Source organism: Lissotriton helveticus, chromosome 1_2 (genome assembly GCF_964261635.1).
Source record: "Lissotriton helveticus chromosome 1_2, aLisHel1.1, whole genome shotgun sequence".
In the NCBI taxonomy this organism is placed as follows: Eukaryota; Metazoa; Chordata; class Amphibia; order Caudata; family Salamandridae; genus Lissotriton; species Lissotriton helveticus.
Genome location: NC_136058.1, coordinates 269,739,904 through 269,765,180, shown reverse-complemented (window position 1 = coordinate 269,765,180; position 25,277 = coordinate 269,739,904). Strand labels below are relative to the sequence as shown.

At 48.9% G+C, this 25,277-nt stretch overlaps 1 protein-coding gene across 3 annotated transcripts in view; it reads left to right on the top strand.

Annotated features, from left to right (window-relative positions):
* The window catches only part of MAST2 (microtubule associated serine/threonine kinase 2), a 1,587,681-nt gene that overhangs the window by 697,359 nt on the left and 865,045 nt on the right, over window positions 1-25,277 (top strand). The window contains exon 1 of one of the 3 annotated variants that reach the window (XM_078671710.1): window positions 5,212-5,882. The exons of the other annotated variants lie outside the window; for them this stretch is intronic. Within the exon in view, the coding sequence (XP_078527836.1) occupies window positions 5,844-5,882 (39 nt within the window). The 5' untranslated portion in view covers window positions 5,212-5,843. Of the gene's footprint in view, window positions 1-5,211; window positions 5,883-25,277 lie in introns of those variants that run through there. 3 annotated transcript variants of the gene reach the window in all.

Genomic DNA, 25,277 nt, shown 5'->3' with positions numbered 1-25,277 from the left:
TTTCAATCTAGCCTACTCCTATCTACCCACTCGAATCTACCCCACTCTGATCCATTCCGGTCTACCCCACTCTAACCCACTCCAGCCCAATCTAACCCAATTCAATCTATCCCACTTCAATCTATCCCACTCCAATCTACCACACTCCAAACTATTCCAGTCTACCCCAATCTACCCCCCCCACCGCTTGCTACTAACTTTTAGCCATGCTGAACAGCAGCCACACATGAACGTAATAGCTGAGACGCATTACTAAAGTCAGTAGGTTTTGCATAGGCGAGACCGATTGGCTTTTCCAGTGCTTGTTAGGTAGGGCCTTTGAGTCTCCAGGCTATTGTTTTAAAAAAAACAATCATACATATTATACATACATAGAGTAGGTTTTACGTTAGTGGCTTCAACCAATTGGTCTGTTAAACTGTCATTCATGTTTGTGTGTTGTGTCAACAATAAGGTTTGTGTGTGGCGTCAACAGAAACGTTTTCCAGAAACCCTGGCAAAACAACCATTGACAAAATACCAGACCTATTGATTGCCAATGCCTGTTAAATGTGTTCTTATGAACGGTTTAAGTGACATTGTAATATAGTCTCTTCCTCCAATTAGAGCTGTTCCATTCCAGACGTTAACGTGCCGCCGTCCACCTGCATCCCGCTGAGTCCCTTTCCTTCCAGAGGTGGGGGGGGGGGGGCAATGGCTGGCGAAAGGCACGGTCTCTCCATGTGTGTCTTGCCTAACGGTACACGCCGGGACAAGATAACAACCGACGCTCTAAGCGACAAATGTCGTTGTAGTTGTCAGGCTGAGTTAATGCAAGGATTCGTCCCTCCTCCTCCTCCTGGTGTCCAAAAAGAGAAGCTCTTTTTATTACTTCGCTTCCAGGCCTTCTGTATGGGTGCACAGCTATGAGGAGCGAAACACTGAGCAAGTGGGAGATGTGCAGAGGATCACAGAATGTGCCCATGTGTGATTGCCGGGATAGGCAATTGTGGTTTTAGCATCACTACCTGCCGAGCTTGTCACGAACCATTGTTATCCACGTCACAGATGACGCCAGACATGTAATGCCACGTTGGGTTAAATAACAAAGGTACTGGGCTTTCAGGGTGCTCACTGGCATTGGAAAACTAAAATACCCCGCAACCCATAAATTGGGAGGTGGGATGTGGAGTCACGAGGGGCAGAGCTTGAAAAGCAGAGTCTGACTGTCAACTTATACATTTGAAAAAAAAACGGCAAATAAGACAAATGTGTGGTGTAAATCTCCTCTACCTGGCTTAGTTGGTCACAAAGAGGCTGCATTTTAAAATACCTTCAAGGGTTAAGACACCTGCTGTAGAGATCTTTGTGTGCCCAGCAATTTTGAGCGGATTATAATAGCGTTATTATAATGCTGGTGGTCAGGGCAGGTCTGGGAGAGTTCTGCATTTTTATACAAACACAGTCTTGACCCTTAACCCCTTCGATGCACCTGTCGGCCAACAGCCGTTGTGAGCACTACCTCTGTAGGGCTGCGCACGTCCGTTGGCCGACGTGGCCCCGCCCCTCAATAAAACAGCCGCACCGCGGCAGAATTGCCGCCGCGGTTAAAGCAGCATAGAGGGTTTATGTGCCTGTTGCAAAGCAAACCATGTAACATGCAGATCACAGACTTGTTTTATATGTAGATAGGGAAGTGGGCTACTGCTTTTGACACTGAGGTGATTTTGTTACTTCCAGTTAATAAGTTCCAATCTTTCAAAAATAGCACTGTGATCTATTTACTGGCATCTAGGAGCTGCATGCAAACTGTAAGTCGTGGGTTTAGAACTTTATGGGTGTTTGTCTCAATCTGTTGTCATTCTAAGATTGCAAATAAAGGGCCCCTCTGGGAACTAAGAAAGTCTTGTTAGTGGGAGAACCCCAATCCCTGAGCTATGTTTTATATCTCGACTTTGTGTTTCTCGACCGTTCAGGCTTAACTTATAACGTCTACAAGTATGGGTGATATGTGATTCCTACACCTTATAACCCGCCTTGTCTAAGTTAACAGTTCTTGCACATTGATTGAGACGTTTGTATACTTTATTCTGTCTCTATGTGATGTAAAGCGCCCTGACACCGTGCAGTGGGATGATTGGTGCTATAAAACAACTACATAAAAGTAAATTAGTAGGTGCCATTTAGATCATTATTAGTGCAACTACTCATACACAGAGATACATCTTGCATTCTTACAGTGCATGCACATCTCTTATGTTATGTAGGCAAGTTGAACAAAGTCAAAAACCTGTCTCCAAGCGTTAGTTTCTCTAAAATGCTTGTACTAATAAGCTATGCGCCTTGTTTTGGCACCTAAGGCCAAAACATGGCTCCCAGTCCACTCACACTTGAACAAACTTAAGGCTGATGCCGCCTTTCTTTTGGCCCCGCATCGAAATGAAAAATCTGAAAGCCCCCTCGCTGCTTGCAGGTTGTTGCTCCAAATGAAATGTGCAGCTAAATTATGTCCCAGTGTCGAAAAATGACACTGAGACAAATTCAGCATATTTCTATAGGTCGGACGTATCCCAGATCCGGCCCTGATATAACTGCCGGAACTGGGACTCTGTGCAATCCCAGTACTTTCCTGCACTATGCTGAGAAGAGAGGGGGAGAGAGAAGAGGGAGAAAGAAAGACAGCGAGAGAGGGAGAAGAGAGGAGAGAAAGAAGAGAGTGAGAAGAGGGACTGCATAAGTGTGTGAGAGATAGTGTGTGTGAGTGAGATATTGTCTCTCTCAAGGTCGGAGAATGGCACTAATAACAGCAGCAATCTGAATTGTATGCACAAGTTCTACTTTTCATAGAGTCCTTGTGCAATTAAGGTATTTGTATTCTGTAAGGTGATCATAAATACCTTAATTAGCAGCTGCAGTTTCTACTTTTTAGTAAAAGCAAAGCAAGTAATATTTCTATTTTTTTTTATTTTATCCCTCCAAATATTTCTTATTCCTGTGAAAGTCAATCCACCCCAAAAATTATTTTGTGTGTGTCTAAAACATGCTTATTTGCAGGGCCGGCCTTGGGCACGGGTGAGCTGTGCCCAGGCCCGGGGCGCCAATATTCTGAGGGGCTGCAGGGAGCTATCTGCCTGATTTATTGAAACAGCAGCTCGCCCATCCCATTTGGTCTCAATTGGGTCCCGTTAAAGACTTTGTAATTAGTCTTAATGTACCTCAGTGTAATTGTTGGCACCCCATCAAGCCCCTGCCCGCCTCCCATCTTCCTCACACACATCCTGCCAGCACACCGCAATGACACCCTCCTACAACTAACACCACATTTCCTTTCCGCCCAGTGCACTGTCCTGCTCAATCTGATTTAGGGCCGGTTCTGCTTATTTGGTATTCCCGAATATTGATGGAGCATCTGGCAGCAGATGCGTTGGTGCACAAGGACTCTATGGAAAGTAGAACGTGTGCATAAAATTCAGATTGCTGCTGTTAATAGTGCCATTCTCCGCCCTTGAGAGAGAGAATATCTCTCACACACTCACACACACATTCACACACTCTTCTTTCTCTCCTCTCTTCTCCCTCTCTCGCTCTTTCTTTCTCTCTCTTCCCCTCTCTTCTCTCTCTCTCTCTCCCTCTTTCTTATCTCTCTCTCTCGCTCTCCCTCCTCTCTCTCTCTCTCTCTCGCTCTCCCTTCTCTCTCTCACGCTCTCCCTTCTCTCTCTCTCTCTCTCTCTCTCGCTCGCTCTCTGTCTCTCTCTCTTCTCTCCCCCCCCCCCCCAACAGCTCCTTGAGCTGCAGGTCTGTGCCCTCCTCGGGTGCTGGGAGGTGTCAGCAGGTGGTGGCTGCAGGTTTTTGGCCTCCTTCCGGTGCTAGGTTTGGCATCTGGTCTCCTCCGGTGCTAGATGGTGGCAGGTGGCAGCCGCATGCCTGTGCCCTCCCCCGATGCCAGAGGCAGCTGCAGGCCTGGGCCCTCCTCCGATGGTATGTGGCAGCTGCAGGTCTGTGCCCTCCGCAGATGCCATGAGGTAGGTGGCAGCAGCAGGCCTGTACCCTCCTCTGATGCCATGAGGTAGGTGGCAGCTGCAGGTATGTGCCCTCCAATGCCAGGAGGTAGGTGTCAGCTGCAGGTCTGCGCCCTCCCCCGATGTCAGGAGGTAGGTGGCAGCTGTAGATCTGTGCCCTCCTCCGATGCCAGGGGGTGGGTGGCAAATGCAGGCCTGTGCCCTCCTCTGATGCCAGGAGGTAGGTGGCAGCTGCAGGTCTGTGCCCTCCTCTGATGCCAGGAGGTGGGTGGCAGCTGCAGGTCTCTGCCCTCCTCCGATGCCAGGGGGTGGGTGGCAGCTGCAGGTCTCTGCCCTCCTCCTCTGATGCCAGGAGGTAGGTGGTAGCTGCAGGCCTGTGCCCTCCTCCCATGCCAGGAGGCAGGTGGCAGCAGGCCGCTGATGCTCTCGAGGAACGCCGGGTCTCTGCCCCTTTAAGGGGCGGGCGGGGGCCGCCTCTCCAGCCTCCCGCTCTGCCAGCGCCGGCTCCAGGCAGCAGTCGAGCGCCCGCCTCGCTCACAAAGGCTGCATCCCGGCTCCTGGCGGCGGGGAGAGGAGAGCTGGACACCGAGCGCATGGCAGTGGAGGCGGGAGCGGGGCACCGGCCGCACCGGGGCGGACCACGGACCACCGGGCTCAGCCCCTGCCCCCTCATGCCCTCCCGCGCATAGGCAGCAACCGGTGGCCCCTGCACAGTGCCAGTGTGCACCCCGCGCCGCCGGTGCCCGTCCCTTCCACGGACCCCTCACTTTGCCAAACTGTGCCCCCCCCCCCCCCGCGCACCTCTGGCCGCATGTGTGCGCTCCGAAGCGGGTTCCGTCTGTCGAGAAGTGGCATGCCGTCCTTCCTTTCCCATTGACGGGGACTGGCCGTCTATCCGCATTCATGTGCGGGCCCTCGGGTTCCCTGTAACCCTTCCTCTCACTCTGGGCAGGTTATTGCGGGACACTTGTGCAGACTGCTCCCAGGCGGGGTTTGAACATGAGCTCTATGCATTGACTTGAGGCTCAAGTGGACATGTGTAGGTGGAACTTGGGCATCTCCACCATGAAAGGAAGAGCCTGCCCAGGGTGGAACATGCTGGGCGCGCCAGCTCTTTTCAAGAGGTTACAGCAGGGTGCTTTACTTCTTTTGTTGCTTTGTTTTGCTCCAGCTGGTCACCTTTTGCTCACATCAGACAACTTTAAGAGACTGTAAGCGCCCAGGAGCACAAGGAACCAGCTGTGGAGTTCAGAAAATACAGACCGTCTCTGGGCAGTGTTCCTGGCCTCGGAGGCCATCTGAGCTAACCAGGAAGGGTTCCCGTCGGTGGACCTGTAAGCGTCTGATGTTTGGGAGAAGTGAATGCCAGGTGACATGCTGGAAACTCTGAGCCCGTGCTTTGGAGACGCCTTCAAGGCACCTAGAATCCACCAGACCATCGCGTTGAGTGTCACTGCCACAGGAGGACATCGGGTCAACAGAAGAGACCACAGTTTGGGTGCACACAGAAGGTCAAGCTGACAAGGATTTCAAATCAAAGATCACAAGCAAATTAGTTTACTAACCTCAAGTGTGCGTGCATGGCTTTTGGTAAAAAGCTGCCCTTTGTGCGTACCCTATGTGAGTAAGACGCTGGTGCCAAATTTAAGGGCACTTGTGGTAGCGAGAGCTGCTGCACAGGGTCAAGGAGTGTCTGCTATTTTTGGAAGCCGGTGAGGGTTGCTGATGGTGGAGATTTCTTCCTGTATTGCCTGATGTGAGCACGCCGCCCAGGAGTGGTGGATCCCTGCAGGAATCAATATCCTCTGGATCCCTTGCCATCCACACGTATACAGTTCTCTCAAAATGGACGATTCAAGCATTTTGCGGCGAAGGGGGCTGCAGGTAAGTGAAATACAATAAAAATAAATTTCCACTGTAACAAATATTACGAATAGGTGTAGAGTCAAACATACTAAAACTATGTTCTCTATTTAGTCTGATGTAATGTACCATTACCAAAACCCGTAAGGATCGATAAGGTAAGTGAACTGCACCTGCTTCAGTAAGCCTCTTAGTGACCCACGAGTAAGGCATTAGCTGGAGCGCTTAGCCTTAAGCTCATGCTCGCTTGCGTAGCGCTTACGAACAACTACTCCTCTGTGAAAGTTTGAGTCCAGGCCAGTATCTGACAATGACTTGTTTCAGGCAGTAACAATTCAAGCTCAGTTAACATTCTTTCTCTTGTGAAGCCGGGGTTAGCGCAGAAAGATAAAATGTTTTCTTGGTGAGTGTTGGCTTTGTGTGAAGCCTGCTGCCAGTCAAAGAGCACAGCAGGAGCTGTCTCTAATGATAACTTGGGTTTCTGAACATTAATGGCATCACAGGGTCTCTTTGATAGTGCTGTGGTACACTGCCCCATCCGTACAGAACGTCCCGTTTCCTGGAATAACCCTCCCACCCACACCTGCATGGTTTGTGATAGGTATCCTCCTGTGGACAGCCTCCACTGGACGAATCACACCTGCAGAATGATGGCTGGACCTAGTGCAGAGAGGCCAAGAAACTGGTGGGAGTTGCACTATATAAATACCCAAAACGTACTAAGGGTTGTGTCCACTGCCCGTTGAGCTTCTAGGTGGCAATGGAAAGGGTCAGACTCTTCTGTTGTAAGGGTACATGTGCCAGTGAAAAGGCTCAGAGTGCTGAGTGCCTTCTATAGAGGCATATACATGACCAGCTGGACGAAGGCCTCAGTGTCAGACAGGCATTCCTTACTGAAGCAGTTGAGTTCATTGAGCCAACTGCTCCCTGTTTGTTGGTTACTATGCACCTAGGTCCTACAGGAACCACAACATTTAAGCTATGCAAATGGAGTGTGTACTTTGCAGCTTTTAACACTACATCCAGTGACCTGCATCACTCCTTTCTGAAATTGGCCATACAAGTTCTCAGCATCTGTCTATATATCTGTCTCTGTCACTCTTTCTGTTGCTCTTTCTCGCTCTCTCTTCACTGTGTCAATTCTGTTGTTCGGTGATTCTCTATTTTTCTGTCTCTAACTAAAGTCTTTCTGTCTTTCTTCATCCTTCTATGTCTGTCTCAGGCTACTTGTACCAGTACCACACTTGGCTGTGGTTCAGTCTATTCTACACTTACCCTTGCATGTGCATGGCCTTTGAAACGTAGTTAGATACCCACTGACAATTGACTGGGGATGCCTTAGTAATTCATGTTCATGCGCCAATGCAGTTCTTGCCACATTCGTGAGGGAAAAAGTAACCAAACAGATAGTTGTATGGTTCGGTCATTGGCCTTAAGTGGAAACGAGCCTAAGTATCGACTCTTCCATTCACGCGGATATCTCAATCTGTTGTGACTGAGAAAAAGCACATCAGTGTTCCTCGGGCCATGTGTGCCAGGAGGTTGGAGACCCTCCTTCTCTACCTTTCTTATGCCTAATTGGTTTGCATTTGTGGGTGACAGTGGTGGCAGGTGAAATTAGCTGTGGGAGAATACTTGTGTTTCCATGGGACTTAAAAGTGCTTTCATTCGTCCATATAAATTCGTCAGCTATGGCAGTAGGTTTTTGCAGGGTAGTTTATAGGGGAGTTTCTTCTTCCCACCCCGTGGTGGTTTCCTTTTAATTAGAATAACAGATCTAGTTCTCCTGAGGACCAATGGAGAATCATAATTGGATGTGCTGGACTCTATATTGTGTTGTGAAGGATGGCCGCGGAAGCTTAAAAAGTCCATCTGTGATTAAAATGTGACATGATATTCATACTCTCTAACACAAGACTGACTCAACTCCTTCTCCTTCGATGATGATCTTATCCGCTTTGGGGTGGGTGAAATTACTTCATGTGTCCATTCTGGCAGCTGGAACTGAGAAGGGGTTCTATCACCTCTAGTGGGCACATCCTCCCCATGTCCGGACTACGTCTAGAGTCCCCACACAGGAATGGGAGTATAGTATATCAGTCACCACACCGCCCCTGTAATACATGTGTTAGGGGGTTTGTGTGGTGATCGTGGCCTCTCTTCTGTCTTAATCTGTTCCAGGGGCCCAGACATACTCCGATTCCAGATGAACCCTGCCATCCTCTCAGTCAGACCCTCCATTGCATGCACCGCCGCCATGATGCTGCTGAGTTAGCGGTTGGGTCATTTTGAAGAATGCTTATCGTGTTTGCAACCTGCGAGCATCAGTACATCTTCTTGCGGGGACTCATCAGGTCCCTCGTGACCCTACGAGGTGGGGGACCCAAAGGCTTGAAGAATTCCCCTTCTTTGGGCTATTTTCCTTCTGACAGCTTTGACTTTTTATCAGCAGACACACCAGCCAAAGATGATTGCCTGAGCCCTAATAGACTGATCTCAGGAGCAAGAGACCATTTGGTGCTGACTGTTGCGTGTTCCATTTTAGACGTGCTGCATCCCAGGAGCTCTTGCTACCCCCACTGTACCATAAACAGAATATTGCCATATGGTAGAGAGAAAAGCATGGCCAGCTAGCTGTGTGAACATTCTCTCTGAGCTCCTTCCCCAGTCATCCTCAAGCCCTAAAACAGGTTTTCAACTTTTAAGATGAGGTTTTCTTCAACCACCATCCCTTTCTGCCTCCACGGCTAGCCTGGTACACATTGGTGAGCCCCAGCTGGGAAAAGTACCATATGGGACTGTGCTGTTATGTGGTCTCATGATTCCTGGCCTCAAGAGGATAAGATCTAAGGGCTCTGTGTATGGGTTGTCTAGTGTGACCAGAACAGAGGGATCAGCCCATCCCCCTTCTCTTATCCAGACCTTCATGACTATTTGGAAGAGATAGAAAGAGAGAAGAAAGAGCTGACTGCAGAGCTCGTAATGCTAGTGGTCCTCATGGATGCCGTCTAGCTTCAACACCCTGCCAATGTTTTGAAGTTCATTTCAAGGGACAGCAAGTCTATCTGAGTGCGATGGGGATAGTTTCAGAGACTTTGTCCACGTAGAACACAGAAGAGAGTTCTGTAGTATTTGAGTTTGTGACTAGAATGGAAGATGAGGCAACTTTAGGAGGGGCTGAAACTAGCTGAGGGCTTCAAAATTAAGTGAGCTAGACTGGCATGTTTCAGAATGACTCTTTAGAAGCTGGTAGGATTGAAGAACTCTTACCAACATTGAGATGTTTTAAGAAAAATACCTCCACCTCTGTGATAGAGACACGGTTTTGTACCATCACTAGCATGGTCATTGCCCAAAGCTTAGTACTGTGTAATGGCATAAACATGTGGGACACCCACCCTCTTAACCTTAATGTATGAATATATTAATGGCTACTTATTTTAGGCCTATAACGTGGGTTTTGATGCCTCTGCATCAAAACCTCAGCTCTACGAGCATGTACTCCTTTTGAAGCAGCATGTTTGGACGGGGTCCTAGGTGCATCACCCATTCATTTCCAAATTTTCATAGAGCAGATTTGGGATCGTGTGGGCAGAAATGACCTTATATTGAACTCTGGTCATTGTGATAGCCAGTGGATGAAGTCTAAGCCATGGCTTGAATTGTAAGAGCGCAATGAGTGGTAGGACAACTCGCTGTGATATAAAGATGTAAAGGCATTTTCCACCACACACTTGGCACTGGATCACATTTATGGCATTGTAGCCTAATCATTAGGTGTTCATAGCAGCTGCCCAGCAGCAAGAGCGATTCATAGGATCTCCAGGAGCCCCATGCTCCTTTGTAGAGACCGAGAAACCCCCTTGGGGAATTTAACTTTGTTTTAATGGCTTCATTTTGTATTTACGCACTGAGCATATGGATTTGAAAATGCCTCATCAGTAGCTTGCTATAAATACAATAGTCATGTGTCTGCATTGTGTACCGCTTCATATAGACCTGTAAAAAAGCTCTTTTTGTAGGATGGGAAGTATATTTTGGATGTAGAATTCTACCCATACAAACAGGGGTTCACCACAAATTGGTTTAAACTCTGAGCGTGGTACTGTAGCTGCTAGGAGTGTTCTCTTGAGAAGGTCCTAGTTTTCCTGGCATGCGTTATTGACTTGAGATCGAGTAGCTGCCCATCGTGTTTGTTAATGTTTTGTTCTTACACTCGTTTTCCTGCCGCTAGCCTGCCTTCTAAGTTATTTATTAGTCAGGATTTCTTTCCACCACTTTGCTTGCTGCCTCCTCATTTGGAAGTTCATTCCTGCTACTTGAAGTGACCTGGCGCCACCCTGGCGCTCTTAAGTCCTCAGTTAATAAGTAAGAGAAGTCACATATCATTTTAAATGAAAACCCGGGTGTAGTTACTTATTTTCTATGCAAAGCCTGAGTCGTGCAGAGGGTAACCCAGCCTGCTCATGGACGTTTGCTAAGGAGCAGCAGTAATCGCCAGGATATCACTCGTGCTTGATTGTAGCTGTTGATGACATTGCAGGGAATCTGCTGAATGAGTGTTGTGTAAAAAGATTTACAAAGAGTATACGATGCCAAATATGTTGATACATTTGTGTTTTTTTAATCGTATATGCATTTTCCCAGTCTGCAGGGGGTTACTATCTTTACCTATCTATGTGACAATGTAGGGGGGTTGCTATAGCAACATTCACAATCCCCAGAGATAGTTGCATCCGGTTTGTACAAAACACATACATTATAGCCAGCCTCCACGCATTGGTCCTCGGCTATCCGCTGCCTGTCTGTGAATGAACTTGTAGTATGCTCATCGAGCGGTAATCTGTCGCTGAATCTGGATGAAGGTGTGGGTCGGCAAATGTTCTTATAAATCCTTGATGTTACCAGTTCCTTCCACAGGGGCAGTGGTATTGAGGAATTGAAAGACTCAGGGGAGGTGTGGTTCCTCTGTCAGAGGTTCATGGTGAAGTGTAGTACCTCTTTCTTTCTCAGGTTCACGGTGACATGTGTTTCTTTTATCCGAGGTTCAGGGTGAGCTGTGGTTCCTCTATTTCAAGTTCAAGCTGAGGTGTAGTTCCTCTGTCTGAGGTTCAGGGTGAGGTGTGATTCCTCTGTCTGAGGTTCAGGGTGAGCTGTGGTTCCTCTATTTCAAATTCAGGATGAGGTGTGGTTCACCCATCTCAGGTTCAACGTGAGGTGTGGTTCATCTCTATATCCGGTTCAAGCTGAGGTGTAGCTCCTCTGTCTGAGGTTCAGGGTGAGGTGTGATTCCTCTGTCTGAGGTTCAGGGTGAGGTGTGATTCCTCTGTCTGAGGTTCAGGGTGAGCTGTGGTTCCTCTATTTCAAGTTCAGGATGAGGTGTGGTTCATCCATCTCAGGTTCAGGGTGAGCTGTGGTTCATCTCTATATCCGGTTCAAGCTGAGGTGTAGTTCCTCTCTTTGAGGTTCAGGGTGAGGTGTGATTCCTCTTTCTGAGGTTCAGGGTGAGCTGTGGTTCCTCTATTTCAAGTTCAGGATGAGGTGTGGTTCACCCATCTCAGGTTCAATGTGAGGTGTGGTTCATCTCTATATCCGGTTGAAGCTGAGGTGTAGTTCCTCTCTTTGAGGTTCAGGATGAGGTGTGGTTCACCCATCTCCGGTTCAGGGTGAGCTGTGGTTCCTCTATTTCAAGTTCAGGATGAGGTGTGGTTCACCCATCTCAGGTTCAATGTGAGGTGTGGTTCATCTCTATATCCGGTTCAAGCTGAGGTGTAGTTCCTCTCTTTGAGGTTCAGGATGAGGTGTGGTTCACCCATCTCAGGTTCAGGGTGAGCTGTGGTTCCTCTATTTCAAGTTCAGGATGAGGTGTGGTTCACCCATCTCAGGTTCAACGTGAGGTGTGGTTCATCTCTATATCCAGTTCAAGCTGAGGTGTAGTTCCTCTGTCTGAGGTTCAGGGTGAGGTGTGATTCCTCTGTCTGAGGTTCAGGGTGAGCTGTGGTTCCTCTATTTCAAGTTCAGGATGAGGTGTGGTTCATCCATCTCAGGTTCAGGGTGAGCTGTGGTTCCTCTATTTCAAGTTCATGATGAGGTGTGGTTCACCCATCTCAGGTTCAACGTGAGGTGTGGTTCATCTCTATATCCGGTTCAAGCTGAGGTGTAGTTCCTCTCTTTGAGGTTCAGGGTGAGGTGTGATTCCTCTTTCTGAGGTTCAGGGTGAGCTGTGGTTCCTCTATTTCAAGTTCAGGGTGAGGTGTGGTTCATCCATCTCAGGTTCAACGTGAGGTGTGGTTCATCTCTATATCCAGTTCAAGCTGAGGTGTAGTTCCTCTGTCTGAGGTTCAGGGTGAGGTGTGATTCCTCTGTCTGAGGTTCAGGGTGCGCTGTGGTTCCTCTATTTCAGGTTCAGGATGAGGTGTGGTTCACCCATCTCAGGTTCAACGTGAGGTGTGGTTCATCTCTATATCCGGTTCAAGCTGAGGTGTAGTTCCTCTGTCTGAGGTTCAGGGTGAGGTGTGATTCCTCTGTCTGAGGTTCAGGGTGAGCTGTGGTTCCTCTATTTCAAGTTCAGGATGAGGTGTGGTTCACCCATCTCAGGTTCAACGTGAGGTGTGGTTCATCTCTATATCCGGTTCAAGCTGAGGTGTAGTTCCTCTGTCTGAGGTTCAGGGTGAGGTGTGATTCCTCTGTCTGAGGTTCAGGGTGAGGTGTGATTCCTCTGTCTGAGGTTCAGGGTGAGCTGTGGTTCCTCTATTTCAAGTTCAGGATGAGGTGTGGTTCATCCATCTCAGGTTCAGGGTGAGCTGTGGTTCATCTCTATATCCGGTTCAAGCTGAGGTGTAGTTCCTCTCTTTGAGGTTCAGGGTGAGGTGTGATTCCTCTTTCTGAGGTTCAGGGTGAGCTGTGGTTCCTCTATTTCAAGTTCAGGATGAGGTGTGGTTCACCCATCTCAGGTTCAATGTGAGGTGTGGTTCATCTCTATATCCGGTTCAAGCTGAGGTGTAGTTCCTCTCTTTGAGGTTCAGGATGAGGTGTGGTTCACCCATCTCAGGTTCAGGGTGAGCTGTGGTTCCTCTATTTCAAGTTCAGGATGAGGTGTGGTTCACCCATCTCAGGTTCAACGTGAGGTGTGGTTCATCTCTATATCCAGTTCAAGCTGAGGTGTAGTTCCTCTGTCTGAGGTTCAGGATGAGGTGTGATTCCTCTGTCTGAGGTTCAGGGTGAGCTGTGGTTCTTCTATTTCAAGTTCAGGATGAGGTGTGGTTCATCCATCTCAGGTTCAGGGTGAGCTGTGGTTCCTCTATTTCAAGTTCAGGATGAGGTGTGGTTCACCCATCTCAGGTTCAACGTGAGGTGTGGTTCATCTCTATATCCGGTTCAAGCTGAGGTGTAGTTCCTCTCTTTGAGGTTCAGGGTGAGGTGTGATTCCTCCTTCTGAGGTTCAGGGTGAGCTGTGGTTCCTCTATTTCAAGTTCAGGATGAGGTGTGGTTCACCCATCTCAGGTTCAACGTGAGGTGTGGTTCATCTCTATATCCAGTTCAAGCTGAGGTGTAGTTCCTCTGTCTGAGGTTCAGGGTGAGGTGTGATTCCTCTTTCTGAGGTTCAGGATGAGGTGTGGTTCATCCATCTCAGGTACAACGTGAGGTGTGGTTCATCTCTATATCCAGTTCAAGCTGAGGTGTAGTTCCTCTGTCTGAGGTTCAGGGTGAGGTGTGATTCCTCTGTCTGAGGTTCAGGGTGAGCTGTGGTTCCTCTATTTCAAGTTCAGGATGAGGTGTGGTTCATCCATCTCAGGTTCAGGGTGAGCTGTGGTTCCTCTATTTCAAGTTCAGGATGAGGTGTGGTTCACCCATCTCAGGTTCAATGTGAGGTGTGGTTCATCTCTATATCCGGTTCAAGCTGAGGTGTAGTTCCTCTCTTTGAGGTTCAGGATGAGGTGTGGTTCACCCATCTCCGGTTCAGGGTGAGCTGTGGTTCCTCTATTTCAAGTTCAGGATGAGGTGTGGTTCACCCATCTCAGGTTCAATGTGAGGTGTGGTTCATCTCTATATCCGGTTCAAGCTGAGGTGTAGTTCCTCTCTTTGAGGTTCAGGATGAGGTGTGGTTCACCCATCTCCGGTTCAGGGTGAGCTGTGGTTCCTCTATTTCAAGTTCAGGATGAGGTGTGGTTCATCCATCTCAGGTTCAGGGTGAGCTGTGGTTCATCTATTTTAAGTTCAGGATGAGGTGTGGTTCACCCATCTCAGGTTCAATGTGAGGTGTGGTTCATCTCTATATCCGGTTCAAGCTGAGGTGTAGTTCCTCTCTTTGAGGTTCAGGATGAGGTGTGGTTCACCCATCTCCGGTTCAGGGTGAGCTGTGGTTCCTCTATTTCAAGTTCAGGATGAGGTGTGGTTCACCCATCTCAGGTTCAACGTGAGGTGTGGTTCATCTCTATATCCGGTTCAAGCTGAGGTGTAGTTCCTCTGTCTGAGGTTCAGGGTGAGGTGTGATTCCTCTGTCTGAGGTTCAGGGTGAGCTGTGGTTCCTCTATTTCAAGTTCAGGATGAGGTGTGGTTCATCCATCTCAGGTTCAGGGTGATCTGTGGTTCCTCTATTTCAAGTTCATGATGAGGTGTGGTTCACCCATCTCAGGTTCAACGTGAGGTGTGGTTCATCTCTATATCCGGTTCAAGCTGAGGTGTAGTTCCTCTCTTTGAGGTTCAGGGTGAGGTGTGATTCCTCTTTCTGAGGTTCAGGGTGAGCTGTGGTTCCTCTATTTCAAGTTCAGGGTGAGGTGTGGTTCATCCATCTCAGGTTCAACGTGAGGTGTGGTTCATCTTTATATCCAGTTCAAGCTGAGGTGTAGTTCCTCTGTCTGAGGTTCAGGGTGAGGTGTGATTCCTCTGTCTGAGGTTCAGGGTGCGCTGTGGTACCTCTATTTCAGGTTCAGGATGAGGTGTGGTTCACCCATCTCAGGTTCAACGTGAGGTGTGGTTCATCTCTATATCCGGTTCAAGCTGAGGTGTAGTTCCTCTGTCTGAGGTTCAGGGTGAGGTGTGATTCCTCTGTCTGAGGTTCAGGGTGAGCTGTGGTTCCTCTATTTCAAGTTCAGGATGAGGTGTGGTTCACCCATCTCAGGTTCAACGTGAGGTGTGGTTCATCTCTATATCCGGTTCAAGCTGAGGTGTAGTTCCTCTGTCTGAGGTTCAGGGTGAGGTGTGATTCCTCTGTCTGAGGTTCAGGGTGAGGTGTGATTCCTCTGTCTGAGGTTCAGGGTGAGCTGTGGATCCTCTATTTCAAGTTCAGGATGAGGTGTGGTTCATCCATCTCAGGTTCAGGGTGAGCTGTGGTTCATCTCTATATCCGGTTCAAGCTGAGGTGTAGTTCCTCTCTTTGAGGTTCAGGGTGAGGTGTGATTCCTCTTTCTGAGGTTCAGGGTGAGCTGTGGTTCCTCTATTTAAAGTTCAGGATGAGGTGTGGTTCACCCATCTCAGGTTCAATGTGAGGTGTGGTTCATCTCTATATCCGGTTCAAGCTGAGGTGTAGTTCCTCTCTTTGAGGTTCAGGATGAGGTGTGGTTCACCCATCTCAGGTTCAGGGTGAGCTGTGGTTCCTCTATTTCAAGTTCAGGATGAGGTGTGGTTCACCCATCTCAGGTTCAACGTGAGGTGTGGTTCATCTCTATATCCAGTTCAAGCTGAGGTGTAGTTCCTCTGTCTGAGGTTCAGGATGAGGTGTGATTCCTCTGTCTGAGGTTCAGGGTGAGCTGTGGTTCTTCTATTTCAAGTTCAGGATGAGGTGTGGTTCATCCATCTCAGGTTCAGGGTGAGCTGTGGTTCCTCTATTTCAAGTTCATGATGAGGTGTGGTTCACCCATCTCAGGTTCAACGTGAGGTGTGGTTCATCTCTATATCCGGTTCAAGCTGAGGTGTAGTTCCTGTCTTTGAGGTTCAGGGTGAGGTGTGATTCCTCCTTCTGAGGTTCAGGGTGAGCTGTGGTTCCTCTATTTCAAGTTCAGGATGAGGTGTGGTTCACCCATCTCAGGTTCAACGTGAGGTGTGGTTCATCTCTATATCCAGTTCAAGCTGAGGTGTAGTTCCTCTGTCTGAGGTTCAGGGTGAGGTGTGATTCCTCTTTCTGAGGTTCAGGATGAGGTGTGGTTCATCCATCTCAGGTACAACGTGAGGTGTGGTTCATCTCTATATCCAGTTCAAGCTGAGGTGTAGTTCCTCTGTCTGAGGTTCAGGGTGAGGTGTGATTCCTCTGTCTGAGGTTCAGGGTGAGCTGTGGTTCCTCTATTTCAAGTTCAGGATGAGGTGTGGTTCATCCATCTCAGGTTCAGGGTGAGCTGTGGTTCCTCTATTTCAAGTTCAGGATGAGGTGTGGTTCACCCATCTCAGGTTCAATGTGAGGTGTGGTTCATCTCTATATCCGGTTCAAGCTGAGGTGTAGTTCCTCTCTTTGAGGTTCAGGATGAGGTGTGGTTCACCCATCTCCGGTTCAGGGTGAGCTGTGGTTCCTCTATTTCAAGTTCAGGATGAGGTGTGGTTCACCCATCTCAGGTTCAATGTGAGGTGTGGTTCATCTCTATATCCGGTTCAAGCTGAGGTGTAGTTCCTCTCTTTGAGGTTCAGGATGAGGTGTGGTTCACCCATCTCCGGTTCAGGGTGAGCTGTGGTTCCTCTATTTCAAGTTCAGGATGAGGTGTGGTTCATCCATCTCAGGTTCAGGGTGAGCTGTGGTTCCTCTATTTTAAGTTCAGGATGAGGTGTGGTTCACCCATATCAGGTTCAATGTGAGGTGTGGTTCATCTCTATATCCGGTTCAAGCTGAGGTGTAGTTCCTCTCTTTGAGGTTCAGGATGAGGTGTGGTTCACCCATCTCCGGTTCAGGGTGAGCTGTGGTTCCTCTATTTCAAGTTCAGGATGAGGTGTGGTTCACCCATCTCAGGTTCAACGTGAGGTGTGGTTCATCTCTATATCCGGTTCAAGCTGAGGTGTAGTTCCTCTGTCTGAGGTTCAGGGTGAGGTGTGATTCCTCTGTCTGAGGTTCAGGGTGCGCTGTGGTTCCTCTATTTCAGGTTCAGGATGAGGTGTGGTTCACCCATCTCAGGTTCAACGTGAGCTGTGGTTCATCTCTATATCCGGTTCAAGCTGAGGTGTAGTTCCTCTCTTTGAGGTTCAGGGTGAGGTGTGATTCCTCTTTCTGAGGTTCAGGGTGAGCTGTGGTTCCTCTATTTCAAGTTCAGGATGAGGTGTGGTTCACCCATCTCAGGTTCAATGTGAGGTGTGGTTCATCTCTATATCCGGTTGAAGCTGAGGTGTAGTTCCTCTCTTTGAGGTTCAGGATGAGGTGTGGTTCACCCATCTCCGGTTCAGGGTGAGCTGTGGTTCCTCTATTTCAAGTTCAGGATGAGGTGTGGTTCACCCATCTCAGGTTCAATGTGAGGTGTGGTTCATCTCTATATCCGGTTCAAGCTGAGGTGTAGTTCCTCTCTTTGAGGTTCAGGATGAGGTGTGGTTCACCCATCTCAGGTTCAGGGTGAGCTGTGGTTCCTCTATTTCAAGTTCAGGATGAGGTGTGGTTCACCCATCTCAGGTTCAACGTGAGGTGTGGTTCATCTCTATATCCAGTTCAAGCTGAGGTGTAGTTCCTCTGTCTGAGGTTCAGGGTGAGGTGTGATTCCTCTGTCTGAGGTTCAGGGTGAGCTGTGGTTCCTCTATTTCAAGTTCAGGATGAGGTGTGGTTCATCCATCTCAGGTTCAGGGTGAGCTGTGGTTCCTCTATTTCAAGTTCAGGATGAGGTGTGGTTCACCCATCTCAGGTTCAATGTGAGGTGTGGTTCATCTCTATATCCGGTTCAAGCTGAGGTGTAGTTCCTCTCTTTGAGGTTCAGGATGAGGTGTGGTTCACCCATCTCCGGTTCAACGTGAGGTGTGGTTCATCTCTATATCCGGTTCAAGCTGAGGTGTAGTTCCTCTGTCTGAGGTTCAGGGTGAGGTGTGATTCCTCTGTCTGAGGTTCAGGGTGAGGTGTGATTCCTCTGTCTGAGGTTCAGGGTGAGCTGTGGTTCCTCTATTTCAAGTTCAGGATGAGGTGTGGTTCACCCATCTCAGGTTCAACGTGAGGTGTGGTTCATCTCTATATCCGGTTCAAGCTGAGGTGTAGTTCCTCTCTTTGAGGTTCAGGGTGAGGTGTGATTCCTCTTTCTGAGGTTCAGGGTGAGCTGTGGTTCCTCTATTTCAAGTTCAGGATGAGGTGTGGTTCACCCATCTCAGGTTCAATGTGAGGTGTGGTTCATCTCTATATCCGGTTCAAGCTGAGGTGTAGTTCCTCTCTTTGAGGTTCAGGATGAGGTGTGGTTCACCCATCTCCGGTTCAGGGTGAGCTGTGGTTCCTCTATTTCAAGTTCAGGATGAGGTGTGGTTCACCCATCTCAGGTTCAACATGAGGTGTGGTTCATCTCTATATCCAGTTCAAGCTGAGGTGTAGTTCCTCTGTCTGAGGTTCAGGGTGAGGTGTGATTCCTCTTTCTGAGGTTCAGGATGAGGTGTGGTTCATCCATCTCAGGTTCAACGTGAGGTGTGGTTCATCTCTATATCCGGTTCAAGCTGAGGTGTAGTTCCTCTGTCTGAGGTTCAGGGTGAGGTGTGATTCCTCTGTCTGAGGTTCAGGGTGCGCTGTGGTTCCTCTATTTCAGGTTCAGGATGAGGTGTGGTTCACCCATCTCAGGTTCAACGTGAGGTGTGGTTCATCTCTATATCCGGTTCAAGCTGAGGTGTAGTTCCTCTGTCTGAGGTTCAGGGTGAGGTGTGATTCCTCTGTCTGAGGTTCAGGGTGAGCTGTGGTTCCTCTATTTCAAGTTTAGGATGAGGTGTGGTTCACCCATCTCAGGTTCAACGTGAGGTGTGGTTCATCTCTATATCCGGTTCAAGCTGAGGTGTAGTTCCTCTGTCTGAGGTTCAGGGTGAGGTGTGATTCCTCTGTCTGAGGTTCAGGGTGAGGTGTGATTCCTCTGTCTGAGGTTCAGGGTGAGCTGTGGTTCCTCTATTTCAAGTTCAGGGTGAGGTGTGGTTCATCCATCTCAGGTTCAGGGTGAGCTGTGGTTCATCTCTATATCCGGTTCAAGCTGAGGTGTAGTTCCTCTCTTTGAGGTTCAGGGTGAGGTGTGATTCCTCTTTCTGAGGTTCAGGGTGAGCTGTGGTTCCTCTATTTCAAGTTCAGGATGAGGTGTGGTTCACCCATCTCAGGTTCAATGTGAGGTGTGGTTCATCTCTATATCCGGTTCAAGCTGAGGTGTAGTTCCTCTCTTTGAGGTTCAGGATGAGGTGTGGTTCACCCATCTCAGGTTCAGGGTGAGCTGTGGTTCCTCTATTTCAAGTTCAGGATGAGGTGTGGTTCACCCATCTCAGGTTCAACGTGAGGTGTGGTTCATCTCTATATCCAGTTCAAGCTGAGGTGTAGTTCCTCTGTCTGAGGTTCAGGGTGAGGTGTGATTCCTCTGTCCGAGGTTCAGGGTGAGCTGTGGTTCCTCTATTTCAAGTTCAGGATGAGGTGTGGTTCATCCATCTCAGGTTCAGGGTGAGCTGTGGTTCCTCTATTTCAAGTTCATGATGAGGTGTGGTTCACCCATCTCAGGTTCAACGTGAGGTGTGGTTCATCTCTATATCCGGTTCAAGCTGAGGTGTAGTTCCTCTGTCTGAGGTTCAGGGTGAGGTGTGATTCCTCTGTCTGAGGTTCAGGGTGCGCTGTGGTTCCTCTATTTCAGGTTCAGGATGAGGTGTGGTTCACCCATCTCAGGTTCAACGTGAGGTGTGGTTCATCTCTATATCCGGTTCAAGCTGAGGTGTAGTTCCTCTGTCTGAGGTTCAGGGTGAGGTGTGATTCCTCTGTCTGAGGTTCAGGGTGAGCTGTGGTTCCTCTATTTCAAGTTTAGGATGAGGTGTGGTTCACCCATCTCAGGTTCAACGTGAGGTGTGGTTCATCTCTATATCCGGTTCAAGCTGAGGTGTAGTTCCTCTGTCTGAGGTTCAGGGTGAGGTGTGATTCCTCTGTCTGAGGTTCAGGGTGAGGTGTGATTCCTCTGTCTGAGGTTCAGGGTGAGCTGTGGTTCCTCTATTTCAAGTTCAGGGTGAGGTGTGGTTCATCCATCTCAGGTTCAGGGTGAGCTGTGGTTCATCTCTATATCCGGTTCAAGCTGAGGTGTAGTTCCTCTCTTTGAGGTTCAGGGTGAGGTGTGATTCCTCTTTCTGAGGTTCAGGGTGAGCTGTGGTTCCTCTATTTCAAGTTCAGGATGAGGTGTGGTTCACCCATCTCAGGTTCAATGTGAGGTGTGGTTCATCTCTATATCCGGTTCAAGCTGAGGTGTAGTTCCTCTCTTTGAGGTTCAGGATGAGGTGTGGTTCACCCATCTCAGGTTCAGGGTGAGCTGTGGTTCCTCTATTTCAAGTTCAGGATGAGGTGTGGTTCACCCATCTCAGGTTCAACGTGAGGTGTGGTTCATCTCTATATCCAGTTCAAGCTGAGGTGTAGTTCCTCTGTCTGAGGTTCAGGGTGAGGTGTGATTCCTCTGTCCGAGGTTCAGGGTGAGCTGTGGTTCCTCTATTTCAAGTTCAGGATGAGGTGTGGTTCATCCATCTCAGGTTCAGGGTGAGCTGTGGTTCCTCTATTTCAAGTTCATGATGAGGTGTGGTTCACCCATCTCAGGTTCAACGTGAGGTGTGGTTCATCTCTATATCCGGTTCAAGCTGAGGTGTAGTTCCTCTGTCTGAGGTTCAGGGTGAGGTGTGATTCCTCTGTCTGAGGTTCAGGGTGCGCTGTGGTTCCTCTATTTCAGGTTCAGGATGAGGTGTGGTTCACCCATCTCAGGTTCAACGTGAGGTGTGGTTCATCTCTATATCCGGTTCAAGCTGAGGTGTAGTTCCTCTGTCTGAGGTTCAGGGTGAGGTGTGATTCCTCTGTCTGAGGTTCAGGGTGAGCTGTGGTTCCTCTATTTCAAGTTTAGGATGAGGTGTGGTTCACCCATCTCAGGTTCAACGTGAGGTGTGGTTCATCTCTATATCCGGTTCAAGCTGAGGTGTAGTTCCTCTGTCTGAGGTTCAGGGTGAGGTGTGATTCCTCTGTCTGAGGTTCAGGGTGAGGTGTGATTCCTCTGTCTGAGGTTCAGGGTGAGCTGTGGTTCCTCTATTTCAAGTTCAGGGTGAGGTGTGGTTCATCCATCTCAGGTTCAGGGTGAGCTGTGGTTCATCTCTATATCCGGTTCAAGCTGAGGTGTAGTTCCTCTCTTTGAGGTTCAGGGTGAGGTGTGATTCCTCTTTCTGAGGTTCAGGGTGAGCTGTGGTTCCTCTATTTCAAGTTCAGGATGAGGTGTGGTTCACCCATCTCAGGTTCAATGTGAGGTGTGGTTCATCTCTATATCCGGTTCAAGCTGAGGTGTTGTTCCTCTCTTTGAGGTTCAGGATGAGGTGTGGTTCACCCATCTCAGGTTCAGGGTGAGCTGTGGTTCCTCTATTTCAAGTTCAGGATGAGGTGTGGTTCACCCATCTCAGGTTCAATGTGAGGTGTGGTTCATCTCTATATCCGGTTCAAGCTGAGGTGTAGTTCCTCTCTTTGAGGTTCAGGATGAGGTGTGGTTCACCCATCTCCGGTTCAGGGTGAGCTGTGGTTCCTCTATTTCAAGTTCAGGATGAGGTGTGGTTCACCCATCTCAGGTTCAACGTGAGGTGTGGTTCATCTCTATATCCGGTTCAAGCTGAGGTGTAGTTCCTCTGTCTGAGGTTCAGGGTGAGGTGTGATTCCTCTGTCTGAGGTTCAGGGTGAGCTGTGGTTCCTCTATTTCAAGTTCAGGATGAGGTGTGGTTCATCCATCTCAGGTTCAGGGTGAGCTGTGGTTCCTCTATTTCAAGTTCATGATGAGGTGTGGTTCACCCATCTCAGGTTCAACGTGAGGTGTGGTTCATCTCTATATCCGGTTCAAGCTGAGGTGTAGTTCCTCTCTTTGAGGTTCAGGGTGAGGTGTGATTCCTCTTTCTGAGGTTCAGGGTGAGCTGTGGTTCCTCTATTTCAAGTTCAGGGTGAGGTGTGGTTCATCCATCTCAGGTTCAACGTGAGGTGTGGTTCATCTTTATATCCAGTTCAAGCTGAGGTGTAGTTCCTCTGTCTGAGGTTCAGGGTGAGGTGTGATTCCTCTGTCTGAGGTTCAGGGTGCGCTGTGGTACCTCTATTTCAGGTTCAGGATGAGGTGTGGTTCACCCATCTCAGGTTCAACGTGAGGTGTGGTTCATCTCTATATCCGGTTCAAGCTGAGGTGTAGTTCCTCTGTCTGAGGTTCAGGGTGAGGTGTGATTCCTCTGTCTGAGGTTCAGGGTGAGCTGTGGTTCCTCTATTTCAAGTTCAGGATGAGGTGTGGTTCACCCATCTCAGGTTCAACGTGAGGTGTGGTTCATCTCTATATCCGGTTCAAGCTGAGGTGTAGTTCCTCTGTCTGAGGTTCAGGGTGAGGTGTGATTCCTCTGTCTGAGGTTCAGGGTGAGGTGTGATTCCTCTGTCTGAGGTTCAGGGTGAGCTGTGGATCCTCTATTTCAAGTTCAGGATGAGGTGTGGTTCATCCATCTCAGGTTCAGGGTGAGCTGTGGTTCATCTCTATATCCGGTTCAAGCTGAGGTGTAGTTCCTCTCTTTGAGGTTCAGGGTGAGGTGTGATTCCTCTTTCTGAGGTTCAGGGTGAGCTGTGGTTCCTCTATTTAAAGTTCAGGATGAGGTGTGGTTCACCCATCTCAGGTTCAATGTGAGGTGTGGTTCATCTCTATATCCGGTTCAAGCTGAGGTGTAGTTCCTCTCTTTGAGGTTCAGGATGAGGTGTGGTTCACCCATCTCAGGTTCAGGGTGAGCTGTGGTTCCTCTATTTCAAGTTCAGGATGAGGTGTGGTTCACCCATCTCAGGTTCAACGTGAGGTGTGGTTCATCTCTATATCCAGTTCAAGCTGAGGTGTAGTTCCTCTGTCTGAGGTTCAGGATGAGGTGTGATTCCTCTGTCTGAGGTTCAGGGTGAGCTGTGGTTCTTCTATTTCAAGTTCAGGATGAGGTGTGGTTCATCCATCTCAGGTTCAGGGTGAGCTGTGGTTCCTCTATTTCAAGTTCATGATGAGGTGTGGTTCACCCATCTCAGGTTCAACGTGAGGTGTGGTTCATCTCTATATCCGGTTCAAGCTGAGGTGTAGTTCCTGTCTTTGAGGTTCAGGGTGAGGTGTGATTCCTCCTTCTGAGGTTCAGGGTGAGCTGTGGTTCCTCTATTTCAAGTTCAGGATGAGGTGTGGTTCACCCATCTCAGGTTCAACGTGAGGTGTGGTTCATCTCTATATCCAGTTCAAGCTGAGGTGTAGTTCCTCTGTCTGAGGTTCAGGGTGAGGTGTGATTCCTCTTTCTGAGGTTCAGGATGAGGTGTGGTTCATCCATCTCAGGTACAACGTGAGGTGTGGTTCATCTCTATATCCAGTTCAAGCTGAGGTGTAGTTCCTCTGTCTGAGGTTCAGGGTGAGGTGTGATTCCTCTGTCTGAGGTTCAGGGTGAGCTGTGGTTCCTCTATTTCAAGTTCAGGATGAGGTGTGGTTCATCCATCTCAGGTTCAGGGTGAGCTGTGGTTCCTCTATTTCAAGTTCAGGATGAGGTGTGGTTCACCCATCTCAGGTTCAATGTGAGGTGTGGTTCATCTCTATATCCGGTTCAAGCTGAGGTGTAGTTCCTCTCTTTGAGGTTCAGGATGAGGTGTGGTTCACCCATCTCCGGTTCAGGGTGAGCTGTGGTTCCTCTATTTCAAGTTCAGGATGAGGTGTGGTTCACCCATCTCAGGTTCAATGTGAGGTGTGGTTCATCTCTATATCCGGTTCAAGCTGAGGTGTAGTTCCTCTCTTTGAGGTTCAGGATGAGGTGTGGTTCACCCATCTCCGGTTCAGGGTGAGCTGTGGTTCCTCTATTTCAAGTTCAGGATGAGGTGTGGTTCATCCATCTCAGGTTCAGGGTGAGCTGTGGTTCCTCTATTTTAAGTTCAGGATGAGGTGTGGTTCACCCATATCAGGTTCAATGTGAGGTGTGGTTCATCTCTATATCCGGTTCAAGCTGAGGTGTAGTTCCTCTCTTTGAGGTTCAGGATGAGGTGTGGTTCACCCATCTCCGGTTCAGGGTGAGCTGTGGTTCCTCTATTTCAAGTTCAGGATGAGGTGTGGTTCACCCATCTCAGGTTCAACGTGAGGTGTGGTTCATCTCTATATCCGGTTCAAGCTGAGGTGTAGTTCCTCTGTCTGAGGTTCAGGGTGAGGTGTGATTCCTCTGTCTGAGGTTCAGGGTGCGCTGTGGTTCCTCTATTTCAGGTTCAGGATGAGGTGTGGTTCACCCATCTCAGGTTCAACGTGAGCTGTGGTTCATCTCTATATCCGGTTCAAGCTGAGGTGTAGTTCCTCTCTTTGAGGTTCAGGGTGAGGTGTGATTCCTCTTTCTGAGGTTCAGGGTGAGCTGTGGTTCCTCTATTTCAAGTTCAGGATGAGGTGTGGTTCACCCATCTCAGGTTCAATGTGAGGTGTGGTTCATCTCTATATCCGGTTGAAGCTGAGGTGTAGTTCCTCTCTTTGAGGTTCAGGATGAGGTGTGGTTCACCCATCTCCGGTTCAGGGTGAGCTGTGGTTCCTCTATTTCAAGTTCAGGATGAGGTGTGGTTCACCCATCTCAGGTTCAATGTGAGGTGTGGTTCATCTCTATATCCGGTTCAAGCTGAGGTGTAGTTCCTCTCTTTGAGGTTCAGGATGAGGTGTGGTTCACCCATCTCAGGTTCAGGGTGAGCTGTGGTTCCTCTATTTCAAGTTCAGGATGAGGTGTGGTTCACCCATCTCAGGTTCAACGTGAGGTGTGGTTCATCTCTATATCCAGTTCAAGCTGAGGTGTAGTTCCTCTGTCTGAGGTTCAGGGTGAGGTGTGATTCCTCTGTCTGAGGTTCAGGGTGAGCTGTGGTTCCTCTATTTCAAGTTCAGGATGAGGTGTGGTTCATCCATCTCAGGTTCAGGGTGAGCTGTGGTTCCTCTATTTCAAGTTCAGGATGAGGTGTGGTTCACCCATCTCAGGTTCAATGTGAGGTGTGGTTCATCTCTATATCCGGTTCAAGCTGAGGTGTAGTTCCTCTCTTTGAGGTTCAGGATGAGGTGTGGTTCACCCATCTCCGGTTCAACGTGAGGTGTGGTTCATCTCTATATCCGGTTCAAGCTGAGGTGTAGTTCCTCTGTCTGAGGTTCAGGGTGAGGTGTGATTCCTCTGTCTGAGGTTCAGGGTGAGGTGTGATTCCTCTGTCTGAGGTTCAGGGTGAGCTGTGGTTCCTCTATTTCAAGTTCAGGATGAGGTGTGGTTCACCCATCTCAGGTTCAACGTGAGGTGTGGTTCATCTCTATATCC